Source organism: Rhagoletis pomonella, unplaced genomic scaffold (genome assembly GCF_013731165.1).
Source record: "Rhagoletis pomonella isolate Grant_MI unplaced genomic scaffold, Rhpom_1.0 Rhpom_scaffold_00009, whole genome shotgun sequence".
Classification (NCBI taxonomy): domain Eukaryota; kingdom Metazoa; phylum Arthropoda; class Insecta; order Diptera; family Tephritidae; genus Rhagoletis; species Rhagoletis pomonella.
Genome location: NW_023458563.1, coordinates 40,812,130 through 40,828,542, shown reverse-complemented (window position 1 = coordinate 40,828,542; position 16,413 = coordinate 40,812,130). Strand labels below are relative to the sequence as shown.

The following is a 16,413-nucleotide window of genomic DNA, read 5'->3' as shown; positions in this document are numbered from 1 at the left end:
TGACCTAACCTTGAGCCTATTGTATCACTTGATCGTTTGTGATTCTACATATGTATATACGTGTGTAAAGAATGGACAAAGAATGTTAAATGCTGTTTTTTAATAAAATTAAAAAAAATTATAAAAATGTGTATACAATTTTACTCAAAAGTCTTATGTATAAGAAAATTTTAAGTTATGTACTTTTCATAAAACTAGGACTATAAAATCGAAAATATATCCTATAGCTCCATTAGTATGCTTTTTGTAATAGAAATCTCTTCAGCATAGGGGGCATATTTTTTTCCTCCGAACACTTTTTCTGAATTGAAGGCGGTATAATCTGAAACTTTGTAAAAATTAACGATTTTTTTCTAATTTTCTGCATGTTTTTTACTATAGTGACCAAACCACTTGTGTGATTTATGACTATGAAGGCAAACAACTTTTTTTGGAGTCTCCTTTACAAATCACTCCCAGATATAAACCGAAATGATGGCAAATACAACTTTTCGATGAAAATATGTGATGTAATGTGTTGCAACTATGGGTTTTTCTATATTTTCACTGATATCTCAGAAACTAGGTCTTACCCAGAGAAACCATTGTGATATTCGGAATCGGGATATAATTCTACGTTAGAAAAGTTTTGTTTCATTCTTGGTGATTAAAGTTGATCAAAAATTTTTGAGTAGTGTAATTAACATTTGTTTTCTTTAATTTATTTCTTTCGTTAAAGAATAGCAGTTTTTAAGGCCTTCCATATAAAAAAAATAGCAAATCATTTGTGAAGAAAAATAGCATTACTTTTTGTAATAAAAAGTTACATTTCGTTCTTTGCCCTAATGTGCAGCAATTACTAATATGCGCAATTACTCCGCGCTCACCAGCTCAATTTCAAAGCTAATTGGCCGAAATTTGGTGTAAGCTCAAGTAAAATGCAGATCGTTCTTTTCGCCGATCTCTACTCGGAGGTTCTGCGAATCAGTTAATAAAAGCTTTACCGTCATCCATGCTGGGCAAGGTTTCAGCCGAAAAATGCTTCAAAAGCAAAATGATCCAAATTACTCAATTGGGGATTGTACAGAAATTCCTTGCTGCGTTGGCATCATTAGGCCATCCCAACGTCGCCTTAGTTGCGTTCCAGCAGCGGTACGAATAGCAGGTTTTGCAGGATTTTACAGGATTTACAGGAACAGCTGTTTTCGCCATTAATAAACCTTATGTAAGGTGTCGTGCGGGAACAGCTTCCTGTAAAATCCTGTAAATTCCTGCAAATCGTACTGCTGCTGGAACGCAGCTATTTCTGTGTTCGTACTTCGAACATAACAATATCGAAATAAATGAAGTAGCTGATTAGATGATCAGCAGGACCGAAAAGTTTAGGCTTTTGCTTGCAGGGTTTCCAGGGTGCTTATTCAAGCTTAATTTTAACGATCATGCTTATTTTGGTTATTTCAATGCATAAAGCTAAGTACGGTTTTTTTAAGAAAACGGTCAAGAAATAAATTGCTATTAAGTATTTCGTGTGTGTGAGTAGTAGTGTCCAAGGAGTTTTGACATCTGATATTTTACAGCCTGCTGTCTCACTTTTCCTTCCGAAATAATGGAATGGGCATATATTTCTGTCGAAAACAAGGGTACTTTGTACTCTTCACAAACAAACTTTAGCAAACCATAGTAGAAAGCATAGCAAATTTATTAAGAACTTCGTACTGCTTAAGAAAATTTGACTCAATAAATTTTTCCTGACCATTTCTTTGGCGTTTTTTTATTCGTCGAAATGTTTACAAATAATAACATAAAAACAGATTTGGTTTTTATTAACCCGAAACCTCAATTGCATTTCTGCTTGGGTACAAAAATTTTAAACCAATGGTTTGTCTCCACGGGAAGGCATTGGTGTTATTGAAAAGATTAAAAACAATTTATCTCAAATGAAGAATAACGAATATAAAAAAAAAATTAAAACGACCAGCGCGGATCTTTATTTTATGAGAATATCAAGCAACACTTGATTGTACATTGTAATTTTTCAATCCTTGAAATAAACTGAATAAAAACATTAAACTGTACGCTCAATTTTGTTGTTTTACAAGCATATTTGCAGCATATTTACCAATGTTTTAGTGCTTATCAAAGCGCTTAATTGTTTTTTTTCTTGCTTATTTTCTTCGGCCCTGATGATCAGGTATTTATATCTATATCTCTGAGAAGTTAACAAACGGGGTAAACAACTCAGTACAACCACTTTTCGGGGAACATAGCCAGAAAATTTACGAATACACCATAGCCCTCAATAGTGACTTACGGGCAAAAATAAAAGATTGTGAGGTGTAATGGCCAATATGGCCGCGGTACAACTGGAAAAACTGAACATATCTTGAAACTCAACAGTTCTGCAGAAATAGTTTTCACCTGTGGCATCACCGGGCACTTGCTTTTGCACCGATGCTCAAGCGATGGCAACAAAAAAGTTCCTCTACACAAGGTACTGTGATGAGACCCAGGAGGAATCAATTGACTACATTTTGTATTGATGCCCGGGCTTGCAGTCGAAGCAGTTCAGACCTCCTCAACATCACTTGTGGGGAAGTGGTTAACACAGTAAATGTGTGCATTAATCTGTATTTTCTTTTTGATTATGAAGCCCTGGTTAAAGGGAAAAACGTTCCGCCGGCAATCATTCATGGGGGACTCTAACAAAAGGAAACTATATTCTTGAGTGAAAGTATAAAGCTGTCCATATCACGCAACGGTTCAATTCGGAGATACTCCAATTGCTATATGCATATTGGACAATGGTTAAAGGGAAAAACGTCCCGCCGGCAATCATTCATGGGGGACTCTAACAAAAGGAAACTATATTCTTGAGTGAAAGTATAAAGCTGTCCATATCACGCAACGGTACAATTCGGAGATACTCCAGTTGCTATATGCATATTGGACAATGGTCAATTTGCGAAAAAGAAGCAAAACATCATCGCAAAAAATCGCACAATAAGGAACTTTTTGTTGGGTTTTGATATTATAGTAAGTTATACGAAATGCACGCCAAAGGACACTAACAGCAGTTGCTTAACAGTGTATTGTCTTTTTAATTGAATTTACAATTTGACAACTACTTAATACATATTCTCAATTGTCTTCTCCAATGTAAACGTAAGGTAAGTGAAAAAACGCTTTGCAAAATACATGTGTACATATTTAAGTATATTAAGTATTATTTCCCGATAGTTACTTGTATTTTTCTCTTGAAGACTTCAACTTAACAATAAACTTTAAAGATGTGTATCTCAAAATAGGTACATAAATAAATGTAAATAATATCACGCTTACATTTATAATTATAATAAGTAATCCTAACAATAAGCGCTATAAATATGTCACTTACAATACATACATACATATGTATGTTTTCATCCATGTACAAATAACATCACAATTGTCCCACATGTGAAGTGAGATAAAAGGTTTTAATTTTATATTTAATGAAAAAAGTTTTCTTTTCACTTTTTTCACATATGTATGTGTGATATAATATTAGGGGTACTCACGAAAGCTCGCAAATGGCCTTTAAATCTCATAAAAATCGCGAATTTGTGCCTTGTAAACTTCCGGCGATGATCATTAAAAAATTAAGACCTCGCAAATTGGTCAAGAAATTTTAGTGAACAAACCAGTGTTGCCACTTTATCACAATAGTGGTAGATCTATCATATTTTGGATAGTTTTTTAGCTCTACACTGAGGGAAATAATGCATAGTAAAAATGAATACTTTATATTTGATTATCTTTTAAAAACGTTCGTATTTAAAAATAATATTTTCATACAAAATTTATTACGCGCGTATTTGACTGTTCACATCTGAGTATATATATGACTGTACATACGCACCCCAAGCATGCAGAGCGCCGCTCTGAGAGCGGTGAAAACACATACATTCATACAAAGTACATGTTTAGCCGTAGAAATCGCGTGCTGTGCTGTTGATGGATATTCAACATTTGAAAGCAAATTTATATGCCTGGGTGTAGCTGAGTGCGCAAAGATGCATGCCACAATTTGTTGATATCCGGAGATGGTCAGGGTTCGAATTCCTCTGCAGGCTACATGCAAGTTAAATATTTTTTTTTTAGTTTTTGTCTTGATTATTAACTTCACGGATGCTTTTTCAGAACGAACGCGGTCATTTTAATATGCGCGTAATTGAATTGAATATTTACCAATATACAGTACTTTCGTTGACGTTTATAGTAAGATCAATTCCGTTTCTATTTGATTTTAATATTTTTTTCCTTCAGTGTAAATACCACAACTACCACAAATTTTAAACAACTACCACAATTTTACGGAGATAAAATTATTAACCTAATTTTCCAAAATGTTGTTGTCATAAATTAGCTGTTCTCCTCAATATGAATTTAAGAGTAATGAAAAATATTGTGGATATTGTGTTAGTTGAAGAGCCGTAGCTACTGCCAAGCTTTTCAAAGTGTCTATTGCGTGCATGAACATCGCCTGAGAAATCGAAAGTATACAAATGTGTTTAATATTTACATATATTCTACCACAATTTGTTAGAGATCTACCACAGTTTTTATTAATAAACTACCACTAATTTTGTTTCTAAAGTGACAACACGGGAGCTTACTTCGTTTATGACTTTATTGACAACTTTTCAGACAGTTGAGTGCGCATGAATAAAAGAATAAAATTTTTCAAAATACGCAATTGCCAACATTCATGGATCCCAGTATTCCTTATTTAAATATCTTATAGCAATTTATAGAAAATAAAGAAATATATATAATTAATATTTAAATAATCAAATGATTTGTAGTACTTTATATGAAATATTGAGTATATTTATGTACTTAGAACATAATTGACACATGTTTTGCTTACCTTTAGTCCTTTGGCGCGGTTAATGGCACGCAGAGGCCTTAGAACGCGAAGTACTCGTAATATTTTCACGAATGAAATCGCATTCGAACTAAAATAAATAGAAAAAAGAAAGATCTGTAAATAAAAAAGATCCATATATGATGGTTGCGAGGTAGATAAGCAAGGTAAGCTCTGTACCTGCCTTATTGTGTATGGTATTTGTTATCTTTAATTATGTGAAACTAATATTATGGCAATTATATTAACCCCTACTTCTTGATTAAAATTTATTTATTATTTTATCGAACAACATCTAAACGAATGATAATGTTTCCTAAAAAATTAAAATGAAAAACTAAATTTTTTGTTGAGATTTTATAATACACTATGTAACAAAATTGAAAAAAGTCAAAAAACTTGGAATGCTGTGTGAATAAAAATACGCTCATAAAGGTACTATGTAGCTTACCGGATTTCGGAATAAAGCAGGGGCGGCCCCACAGCAATTCTTGGGGGCGAAAATTTCAACATATATCGTGTATATAAATTTAAAAATCACCGCAATTTAAAATTTTTAGTTTTGATAGATTTGAATTTCTTGAAGTTTCTAACTTTCAAAACTTTGTGAATTTGAGAAATTTTAGTAAATCACAATAATTCAATATAATGATGAATACTAGATTTTGAGAATTGTAGGAATTCTAACAAATTTTTTTTAAGCAAAAGTGTCGAATATACAAAATTGATCAAACGAAATTAAAAGTTTTCGAATATTGAAAATATTTTCATATTTTGTCGTTTCTGAAAGTTTAAAAAATTTTCGTAATTCTTGAAGATTCAAAAAATTTTTGGACGTTGATGTTTTCAAAATTTTCAAAAAATTTAAAATTCTCAAACTTTGTTATATCAATACAAAATTTTGGAAAAGTTCCGAAAAGTGGAAAAATTTTGGAATTTTTCAAAAATGTTAATATCTTTTAGAATTCTAAGAATTTTCTATTTTTTACACACAAGTACCATGAATTTTTCGACAATTTGTGATGTTTCACATTTTTACATTTTAGGATGGATTTTAGGATAAATAAAATTTTCAAAATTTTGGAAAATATAAAAATTTCTAAAATCTCAATAATTTTGTACATTTCAAAATATTCTCATTTTACCAAAATTTCTAGCATCTCCCGGATTTAGATAGTTTTTGAAATTACCCCAAAAATAAGAAATCTCAAGAAATTTAATAATATTAATTTTTGTTGTTTTCTGAACATGTGAAAATATTCAAACTTGCTGCGACTTTCAACGGTGTCAAATAATACAAATTCGAAAATATAACAAGAAAAGTAAAAATTGAAAATTAAGTACATAATTTTAAAATAATGAAAATTCAGTGAATTGGAAAAACTGATAGGCCTACTTAAATAAAATAATACTTCGAGCTTAGCACACAGCTAAAATTTCAAACTCAAGTGAAATTTGACACACTTTTTCCATGAATTAAAATTTTCAAAAGCATCCATTCATTAGGTTTGCTCCCCAAGCTTCTCGAAGTCACTTCGAGTTACTATATACGCGCTCCGCAAGTAAGTTTTCGAGTTTCTTTGATATACGCTCACAGTTTGAACTTTGCTCGAGTTTTTCTACAAGTAGCTTGTGGGACAAACCTATTATATATTCTTGTAATGATATTTCACGATATTCAGTTGAATATTAAGAAAATACATGTTACACAGTCTTGGGGGGGGAGGAAATTTCCCCAATTTCCCCTACCTGGGTCCGCCACTGAATAAAGAGATGGCGTACTTACCTTAATTATTCAAAAATTATAATAATTTTTACAGATTTCTTTCGATTCGATCTCAATTCGAAAGGGTTTTCGATACGAAACCGTCAATAGCTGCAAATAAACTATGAAACTACATTTAAATTAGATTGTAATATGATACTCCACTAATATATATATGTTTCACATTCAATTTAAAAATCAATATTAAAATTGATCATTTTAAAGAATATATATTAAGAAGAGCAAAAAAAATGTATCGTCGCATGTTTCTCTTATCAGAGACCAGCAATAGTCCGCTGGCATGCTCAATTTCTAACCCTCAAATCTTTTCTCTACCGCATCCATTTCCTGATACATCCTCTCACCTTTTTCGTCACTTAACTGACCCAATTCTCAGGAAAATAACTTAAATGTGATTGTAGAAAATGAATGTTGATTGACATATTACACCCCATTTCAGAATATCCATTAAGAAACTCGTCAACGACGTTGTCGTAATTTGCACTTCTTTTATTGCCAAGTAAATTTTTGGTTAGGCAAATGAAGCTGTCCCATGCTTTTTTTTCAACTGGCCTTAATTTAGATGCAAAATGTTCATCTTTCATTACCTTGCGATATTGTGGTCCAACAAATATCGCTAAGGTTGAAGATTTACTATATATAGTATCCTCGTTTGATAGAATATGATAAATACCTTCTTTAATTTTTTCTTCGCTAAGCCTAGGAAATATACCTCGAAGGTATTGAAAAGCGTGGCTGTCAGTATTGAGTTTTTTGACAAATTGTTTCATGTAACCAAGCTTGAGATGGACAATATAATTTTTTCTGGTGGTATCAGTGGTATCATGAGTGCATTTGTTCCTCCTATCCACCTTACATTCCCATTAAAATTGATAATACCTTTAAATCACTGACCACTTGCCATTTATGTGTCCCATACCCAATGTTTCTAAGTATTTCTTCCTTGCAGCGTAGTTAGGGATGAAACGATACCATGCAGGTTTCGATACCTATACAATACGCGAAGGAAGAGCAAATAAACACAATCGCTTCCGAGTACAGCTCAACATAGACTGCCTTTATTACTTCTTACTCTTTACATCATTATTAATATATGTATCTTACTTTAGTACTTGTTTCTGCTTGCATGTTATACAACACTAGTATTCATTATTCACATACATTTCTTACAATAATTTACTTGGAAGCAGTATCGGAAGAAGGTATCGATACCGGAAAAATATAGGATTTAAAGTATCGATACCTACTCGTTCGGTATCGGTTTTTGTTAATGACCGATATAGGCTTCGTTACGGATTTAACATTAGGATATTGCACAAGATGTTGTGTTTTAGATTTGTGTCCACAAAAGTTTGTTAAACAAAACTAACAGTTTTTTTTGTGAGTGGTATTTCCTGTAGTACCATAGCATTGGAACTGGAAATGGGAATCTTCCTTTTTTCCAAGTTTTTGTTACTTTGTATTTGAAGTTTTTGTTACAGATGCACTGCTAAGTACAAATACGTATTTTGGTTCATACCTCTGAATTTTAATAAACGTACGGTTAAAACACATGGTGTAAACATCAACCAATGCTTTATTATTTGCAAATTTTAACCTATGTATGCTGCTTATCTGTTAGCAATCCACAAATGAAGGGGTTAGAATCATAAGGATCTAAGTGACATTTTTGACAATATATGTTATACTCATATTTGTATAGTTAAATATAGTATTTATTTAGTGACAAAGTGATCCAAGTCATTTCGGATATTGTATGTAGTGCCATATATTGGCCAGGGAAGAATCATTTCAAATGCATTTACCCAGAATTTACAATAAGTAATCAACTTTAACCTTAATTATCTCAAAACAATGTCAGACCTACTTGGATCCTTTTGATTATAACCCCTTCAAATATAACAAACATTATTTTGTTTATCGCACATTTTTTCTCTTAAATATGTACATATGTATATCGAAAAAATTTCCCAACTAAGAACACATTCTACACTTTCCAATAATTTAGAGAATAATTGTGAAATAAAAACGTCAGAAACGGCAATTGTAAAAGCTTTCAAAGTTGATTTCTGAAGTCAAAGTTAATCGTATATATAAGTGGAGTATCACATTCAAATAACAATTAACCCTCAATTAGACGCATGGGGTCAAGGTCATTTCAAGTTGCAAACAGAATTTCATGGGGCGCTTGGACCGCGCTCGCCCTTTTTCCAGCTTCCTAGCTCCCGCCAGGTACGAAAATTATGGCCAGAACATCGGCGTGTACACTTGTGTCGCTACTCACTTAAGTCCTGACCCCATGCGACCACTTACATAACATTTTTTGGCGGAGGTAAGTTTTTATTTTTGTATGTAAGTTCGAAGCCAAAGTTAAGCTTTTCTTTCTTAAAGTTAACTATAATAAAGAGTGACAATACACATTTCATTTTATTTATTTAGTCACGGCTAGAACATTGTCGCGTACCCACGCTACCACTAACATAGCATTAAGCACGTAAGCGGAGGTAAGTTTATATATATATTTTTTTTTAAGTCGAAATTATGTTTCGGTTTTTTTTTTTAAGTTAACGATAGTAGATTACTTTAATATTTTTGATAATACACACTTCGTTTTGTTTATTTGTAAAACTTTTTATTTCAACACTTGTATTGGGGTCACTCGTGACCCCATGCGACTAATTGTGTGATTTTCTCGATGCGCCTATTTAAGGGTTAAATGTAGTTTTATAATTTGTGAGCAGTTATTTATGGTTTGTTATCGAAAAACATTTCAAATTGAGATTGAATCGACACAAAATGGTAAAAATGTATATTTTTTTTTTAATATTTAAGGTAAGTACGCCGTCATGTTAAATCGACATGCAGTAAACTATAAACCGTTATAAGCGTCTTTTTATTTGCTTCGCAATGATAATTCACAATTGGTTTAGAAATGTTGAAATTATAAGCAAAAAGAAGAACAGTTTTCTGCCCATAGGTGAAGATTTTGAGGGTATATTTGAAATTTCATGTATGCAGTTTTTCACTACTCAACTAAGCCTACAAGATGTGCTATGTCTCGTATTGAGTTTTTTTTCACTGTCATACAATGTAGTTTATGATTATGTATTAAACCAATTAATATGTACTGTCTTGCGACGTCTACTAAAGCTTCCTCTTCCTATTCGGTTTCAGATTTGTGATGAGAGAAAGAGCCCACGAGTTTCTTTCCACAACCCCCATCATAACGAGATTCTGCAACATCTCGCTCATTTGCGCCCATGCCCCAGCGGAAGAGAATGATGAGGCGAACAAATACCTATTCTATGAGCGTTTGGAATGAACTTACGAGTGCTGCCCCATCGCAAGTGGGCAAGGCAAATTCAGCATTCAGGACGAATTCTCCGATAACGAAGTTGATGGACTTCGCAGAGCCCGAAACATAGTACTCTGCTGCACTAGGTTCAATCATAAGAAGATCCGCCAAGCTACGTAGCTGCATCCAGGTCAAAAAACAAGAAGCTTAATCAACCATGTGGTGATAGACAGACGCAGTTAAAATACGTACACTCCTCTTGTGTAATATAAAATGTGCGTCTTTTCGCCACTCAACTCACTTTTTCTCTCAGAGATCGTTGTTCGCCAAATCCGCATATGAAATCAGTGGCATCATTATGTACCGTGGCCGAAGAAGCCGGTTCTACATACTGGAATGACTCAGGGTTTTCCCTACAAAAGCCTACTGTTTCGTAGAGGTCTGAAACTCTCGGTAGTCGGCAACATCGATAGTGTGCGATAGTTTTTTACAAACCATCGATAGACTTTCGATAGTGTTCGATAGTTTTCATTTGAATTATATGTGTGTTTGCATAATCTACGTATGTATACATATGTATGTATTACCATGTTGGCAAGTCTAATTTCATATGATGCAAAGTTAAATGACATTGAAATTGTAAACTTAAGACCCTTTTTATTTATTGAATATTTGTTCATTTACTAAAAGATTATTTAAGTCTGATTAAATGCATATACCACTTTTTTTGTGCCGGTCTACCGACTGAGTTTTGAAATTTATTTTGCATGTGTGTGTCGGTGCACTCAAAACGGTCTACCGCCTGAATTTTGAGTGCACCGGCACACACATACAAAATAAATTTCAAAATTCAGTCGGTACACCGGTACACAAGAAAAATGGTTTATGCATTTAACCAGAGTCACCTACCGACATGAATTTCGACACGCTGAATTCGAATCTGAGGTCCGTTTGACTCGTAAACCCTCAATATTTCGAGTAAATTGCGAAAAATGGCAAAAAGTTCGCAATTTTCGAGACTTTGAGGGTGTACGAGCGGGGTTGCCAACATTTTCAAAACTTCTGAAAAAATATAGTACACTTCAAATATATATATATAGTATTTTATTTATTAGAAAAAGTAAAAACACTTTTAAGTATACATTAGGGCGGAGTAATTTTCAAAATTCTCAAAGAAAGTGCAAAATGAAGTTTGACCCTTCCAATTTTCCAACGGAGCAGCAGTACGTCGTTTAAAGTACAAAAACGCGTATCAAGATAATGCAAAACCGCGTATGTGAGGTTGCATAAGTTATTTTACAGAGAGTAAAAACACTCTAGTTTCAAAATTGTTCTCTCTTTTATACAGAAATCACATTTCTGGCTAGTATATTCAGGACCAATGGATAAGGTTTGAGCCAAGAGCGGTGAGCAAATCCACTTTTTGGCAGAAAATGTCAGTCACGCGGTTTAGCAGAACAACGATATGCGGTTTTGTACTTTAAACGACGAGTATATTGTATGAAGAAAACACAAAATTTTGTAATTGGAAAGCCAATTTCATTCAGAAAAATTATAATACGCTGATTTTTCTTTTAGAAATTGGGAGGGTCAATCGCCATTTTTGGTATATAGCACATAACCCCCCCTAAAGCTAAAACCGCAAATACCTTAAAGCTTAGAATCCCGCTCTCAAGAAAAATCACAAGAAATATTTTTAACCGACTTCCAAAAAAGGAGGAGGTTATCAGTTCGTCGGAATCTTTTTTTTTTTTATGTATGTTACCGCATAACTTTGGACCACGTCAACCGATTTCGATAATTCTTTTTGCAACGGAAAGGTAGTGTCTCAGAGGTGGTCCCATACTAATTTGGTTTAGATCCGATCATTGGATCATGAAATATATAGATATATATATATTTTTTTTAAAGCCGTTTTTTTTTTGCTAAAAATTACTTGTTTATTATTCTGTTGCTTGAACAAGCACTTTGCTTTTGCTGTAAATTTTCTAGAAGAAATAAATAAACGAGAATTTTTTTCTTGACAGCTGCAAACTGATTTAAGAAATTTTGATAGAATGAAAACATTGTCCTAAAAATATGCAATGCATACTCTATTAATGTTGTGTTTTACACTTTACAGCCTAAAAGAGTTTACCACTGATATGAACTTAACAAGGATTCGAAGATTTAATTTGCCAACTTCGAATTCGTTCCACCAAAATGAGCTACATACATACATAATAAAAATACATGTTCAGTTAATTTTTTCCGTATTCGAAATAATAAAAAATGAATATTTAATTTTATGCAAATAAAGTGCAATCTATGAAACTTTAAAAAGTTAATTTTAATTATTACATACTGTACGTAAAATTTGCATAAAGCGAATTTTCAGTATTTTCTGGTGATATATCTTTAGAGGTAAAAACCCCTCCCAAAATATATTCCTGGGTGCGCCCCTGGTATATAGTTTGTTCACCGTTTTTGCTTACAATCGAACACACACTTTTTTCGAAATTAAATTACTCCGCCCTAGTGTACATACACCTTTTTTCTTTCTTATGCATTTGTTTTTTAAGAATATACATATCTTTGCACTCTTGGCAGTTTTTAACAATTCATTGCTAACTATGAAAGTATCATATGCTTTATTGCAATCAAAATTTCAATTAATGTACACAAATCAAAAATTCATTTTTTATCAGTGAGGTAGTCGCTTTGTCTTAAAGAAATGAAATCATTTTAAGTGAATTTGGTAATTCATTCACAGTATTTTAAAAAATATGTTGCAATTTTGCCTCACTATGACCTTTTACTTTAAAGAATGTTTCATTTAATATTGTTATTTCAGTGTAAAGGTCATCCATTTTGATACAGATTTTTTCTTGCAAATTACTGATATATATTTATATTTGTAGCTGAAGAAATATAATATTTTTGCATATTATATTTTTTCAACAGTATATAGTACGCCGACCGAAAGATAGTACAATACTATATAAGTATTATAGTACAGTTGGCAAACCTATGTACGAGTTAAACGGATTTCGATTCTGCGAGTCGAAATACATACCGGTGGTTAAAAGCACACACCACTTTATTTTGTGTGCCGTTGAAATTATTCCGGCTTTGCTGAAAATATGTACGCTCTGACTCCACCGAACTTGATGGAATGCATAAATTTTCAGCGCGTATTCTTTCTAGGGACTCAGAGCTATAAAATACTATGTTTATCGAAATCTATATTCTGTTCTCAAGAGCTATTTAATACCTACTAAAATGAAAGAGGGTCTGCACCTTTCGTGATGTTAATATTTTCATAATATTGACGAAATTATATAATTTAATCTATACCAGACAATTGTTTCCTACTTTCAACCAGCATACCAATGAAATAGAAAAAAAAACTGAAGAATCTTGAACTGCAGCACTATGTTTTACGCATATCTGCTTCATCTCATTCTGTACTATTTTGGCAGCTGCTGGCAGATTTAGCTTGAGCAGGAATCCATCCTTTTAACTGCGCCAATCCAAGATGGTTGCTATTTTAGTCACTAACGGGTGTTCGTATTTTATAACCTTTTCCTCAGCCCACTAATTAAAAGATTATATAATTCACTGCCCTCGCATAAACCATATCAAAAGCTAATGTGAAATTAATTCGCGTTCATTGTAAAATTTTGCTTTGACACTTTTGCATTTTATTTAAACTATCGATAATCAATCCGATTATCTGAAACCATCGATAGTTAAAACGATAGTCTGAAACCATTGAGAGCGCCGATAGTGCTATCGATTGTTTGCGACCTCTACTATTTCGACGACCTTGCCGCATTTAGATCGGCTAACCCCATCAATCGTTTTCATACATCAAACAATACCTTGCAGTCGTATTACTCCGGATCCTTCTTCTCGGGGCGGGAATTCAGCCCAACCTTGAAGAAGAAATCTACTTTTGCTGTGTTTGTCAGAGACTTCATCCGAGCTCCACATCGATTAGGTGCAACACCTGTAACGGATGGCTTCACATATGAACCTGCTCAGGCCTTAGGTCGCATAAGGAGTGAACCACAGATTTTGCGGCACCCTGTTGCTCAAGCCATGCAGCGTCAACCGACTACACGGCCACCAGCCACCGGCTCCTATTCGCGTGCGAGGACTAACCAGCAGCTCTTGGTTTCCCACACAGCATGTGTGTCAGAACAGGATACAGCGGAGCGTGGCATCAATCAAATGCAACTCATGCCTGGAATGATGGCACAAAAAGCACTATAACTAAAACGCAATAGAAAAATGCGACGCGTAAAAAACATCGCGCCGAACGACAAGAGTGCCTTGAGGCACACTTAGGTTTTTTGCTATAGAACATAAAATCCAACTACTTTCAACACCGTAGATATAAAATCGTGAAGCTTATGGCTAACACTTTACGGGAATAAAATTCTTGAGTTAAAAAAACGTCTCCAAAATAAAAATTTTCGATGCTGAAAATCAGAAATTTTTTAATACGAAAACACGATATTCTCCTCCATCTATTCGCAAAAAACGGATTACAGAGGGCAAACGGCCCGTCGGATTACATTCTAATTTGAGAAAGAAATGTCATCAAAAGTATGATCAAGAGCGTTGATCTCACTTGTGTAATGAAACATTACATCTTCATATGAAAAAGGTGATTTTTGTGATCCTTGCCTTGAGGCACTCTTACCGGTTAGAGGGCTCACTTAATACAAAATTATGATTGAACTTATTTCTGAAGCAGATTTGTCGTAGCGAAGTCTGAATTTACTTCCATATAGCAACAAAGCATCGATGATGGTAATTGCTCAACGCACCTTCCATGAAACTTAAGTCACGGACCCATGGAAGTTAAGCCCGAGGAAGTTATGTCGAAACCCCGTTTGTTTTAAGTCGGCAATATTTTACAAATGTTTTTGGAAAACAACTGATTCCATTTTCTTCACACAGGACTAATTTAAAAAAATACTGAAATATTTTTTTTTGATTTAGCCGTTATTCTGTAAGACTGAAAAAAGTATACAAAGCCCCAAAAGATGGTGATTCATTATTATAGAGAAATCCAAAAAAAAACTAAAATAAAGAAAATATATTAAAATTTTTGAATCCGCATCTTTTACTAACTGTCAATTAAATTATATAATAAATTAAATGATCTAATTGTATACTTACATTTGCTCGTAAAAAATCACGAAACGACTTACCTGGACTGAATTGATATTAGAGAAACGCAGACTACAAGTAAATCAAGAAGATTGAATGCAGATCTGCAAAAGGCTCCGTCGTGCAATACGAAGCCATAAGAAATCAATTTTAGTAACAGTTCTATTGTGAAGACACCCGTGAAAAAATAGTCAAATTTATTCAGTACCTGAAATATATAGAAAGAGCTTATAGTAATTGTGAATGAATATAAATCCGTAAGTAAAACTAAGAGTGAACAAAATGAAACAACCATACATAAGTCCAAACATATATACATATTTATGTGTATGTATGTACTCGTATGAATGTACATACCCTGCAGCGGAAAGTACTAGTACAGAACTAGCGAATTCACCAGTTTTCGCGAGTCGAATACCGGTACCTCGCGGTAGTTCGTCAAAGCGGTTTTTTGGTCTTTGAACCGGGGTTTCGGTTCGGTTCAACAGTTCGAAGACCAAAAAATAACGCGCAAGTTTAAGTGTCAAGTGCAACAACGCGCAAGGTTAAGGGTCAAGTGTCTGTCAAACGAGATGGGTTGCCTTTACATTTGATATTGTCACATTGTAAACAAACACGGTAGGTATTACCATGTTTAAAAAAAGAAAAAAGTGGGTACATTTATCTATTGATAATTGGTTGAAACGAACCTTTAAACCTTTATAGAAAGTGGTTCGGTTTTCGGTTTGGATCAAACATTTGTGGAAAACTTCGGTTCGGTTAATGGTTCAGTTAATAAATAGAAAAAAGCGGTTTTCCTGTTCAAAACCGGTTCGGTTCAAAACCGGTTCACGTCCCTGCTTTCTACTGTCGCATTTAACATGGAATTGTCTTAGGAGGTTACAACTGACTCCCGCTGCGTAACTTGTTGCCTGTAAAAGTACCAGTTTCTTTTTCGTTGTGCACTTCACAGATACTTTTTCGTAAGTAAAAAAAAAACGAAAATAAAAATTGTAAATTATATGTTCTGCATGGTGAGATTTGAACTTGGACGCTTTCGGCCGTAACTTATTGTAGTCAGCATCTTTGCGCGCTCAACTACAGGCACAACATGTAGGTGCGCTTTCAAATGTTCGCTTTGAATCAAGCCAGGCGACGATTTGTTCAAATTTAAATTTGTCTTTGCTATTAGTTGCGTTCCCCAACTTTTCTGGGTTGAAACCTGTAAAACTGTCACAAAGCAAAAGAAGCCAGAGAGCCGAGTACGGGAACGCTTTCTGGTAAATCCTGTAAATTCTTGCAACT

General features: G+C 33.7%; 1 protein-coding gene across 2 annotated transcripts in view; it reads right to left on the bottom strand.

Moving 5' to 3' along the window:
* LOC118745787 (muscle calcium channel subunit alpha-1) overlaps positions 1 to 16,413 on the bottom strand; it is a gene marked incomplete at its 3' end in the record, with an annotated part of 467,188 nt that overhangs the window by 143,942 nt on the left and 306,833 nt on the right. For both annotated transcript variants that reach the window (XM_036479462.1, XM_036479461.1), the window contains 2 exon segments: positions 4,889 to 4,976; positions 15,171 to 15,337. In XM_036479462.1, the coding sequence (XP_036335355.1) occupies positions 4,889 to 4,976; positions 15,171 to 15,337 (255 nt within the window).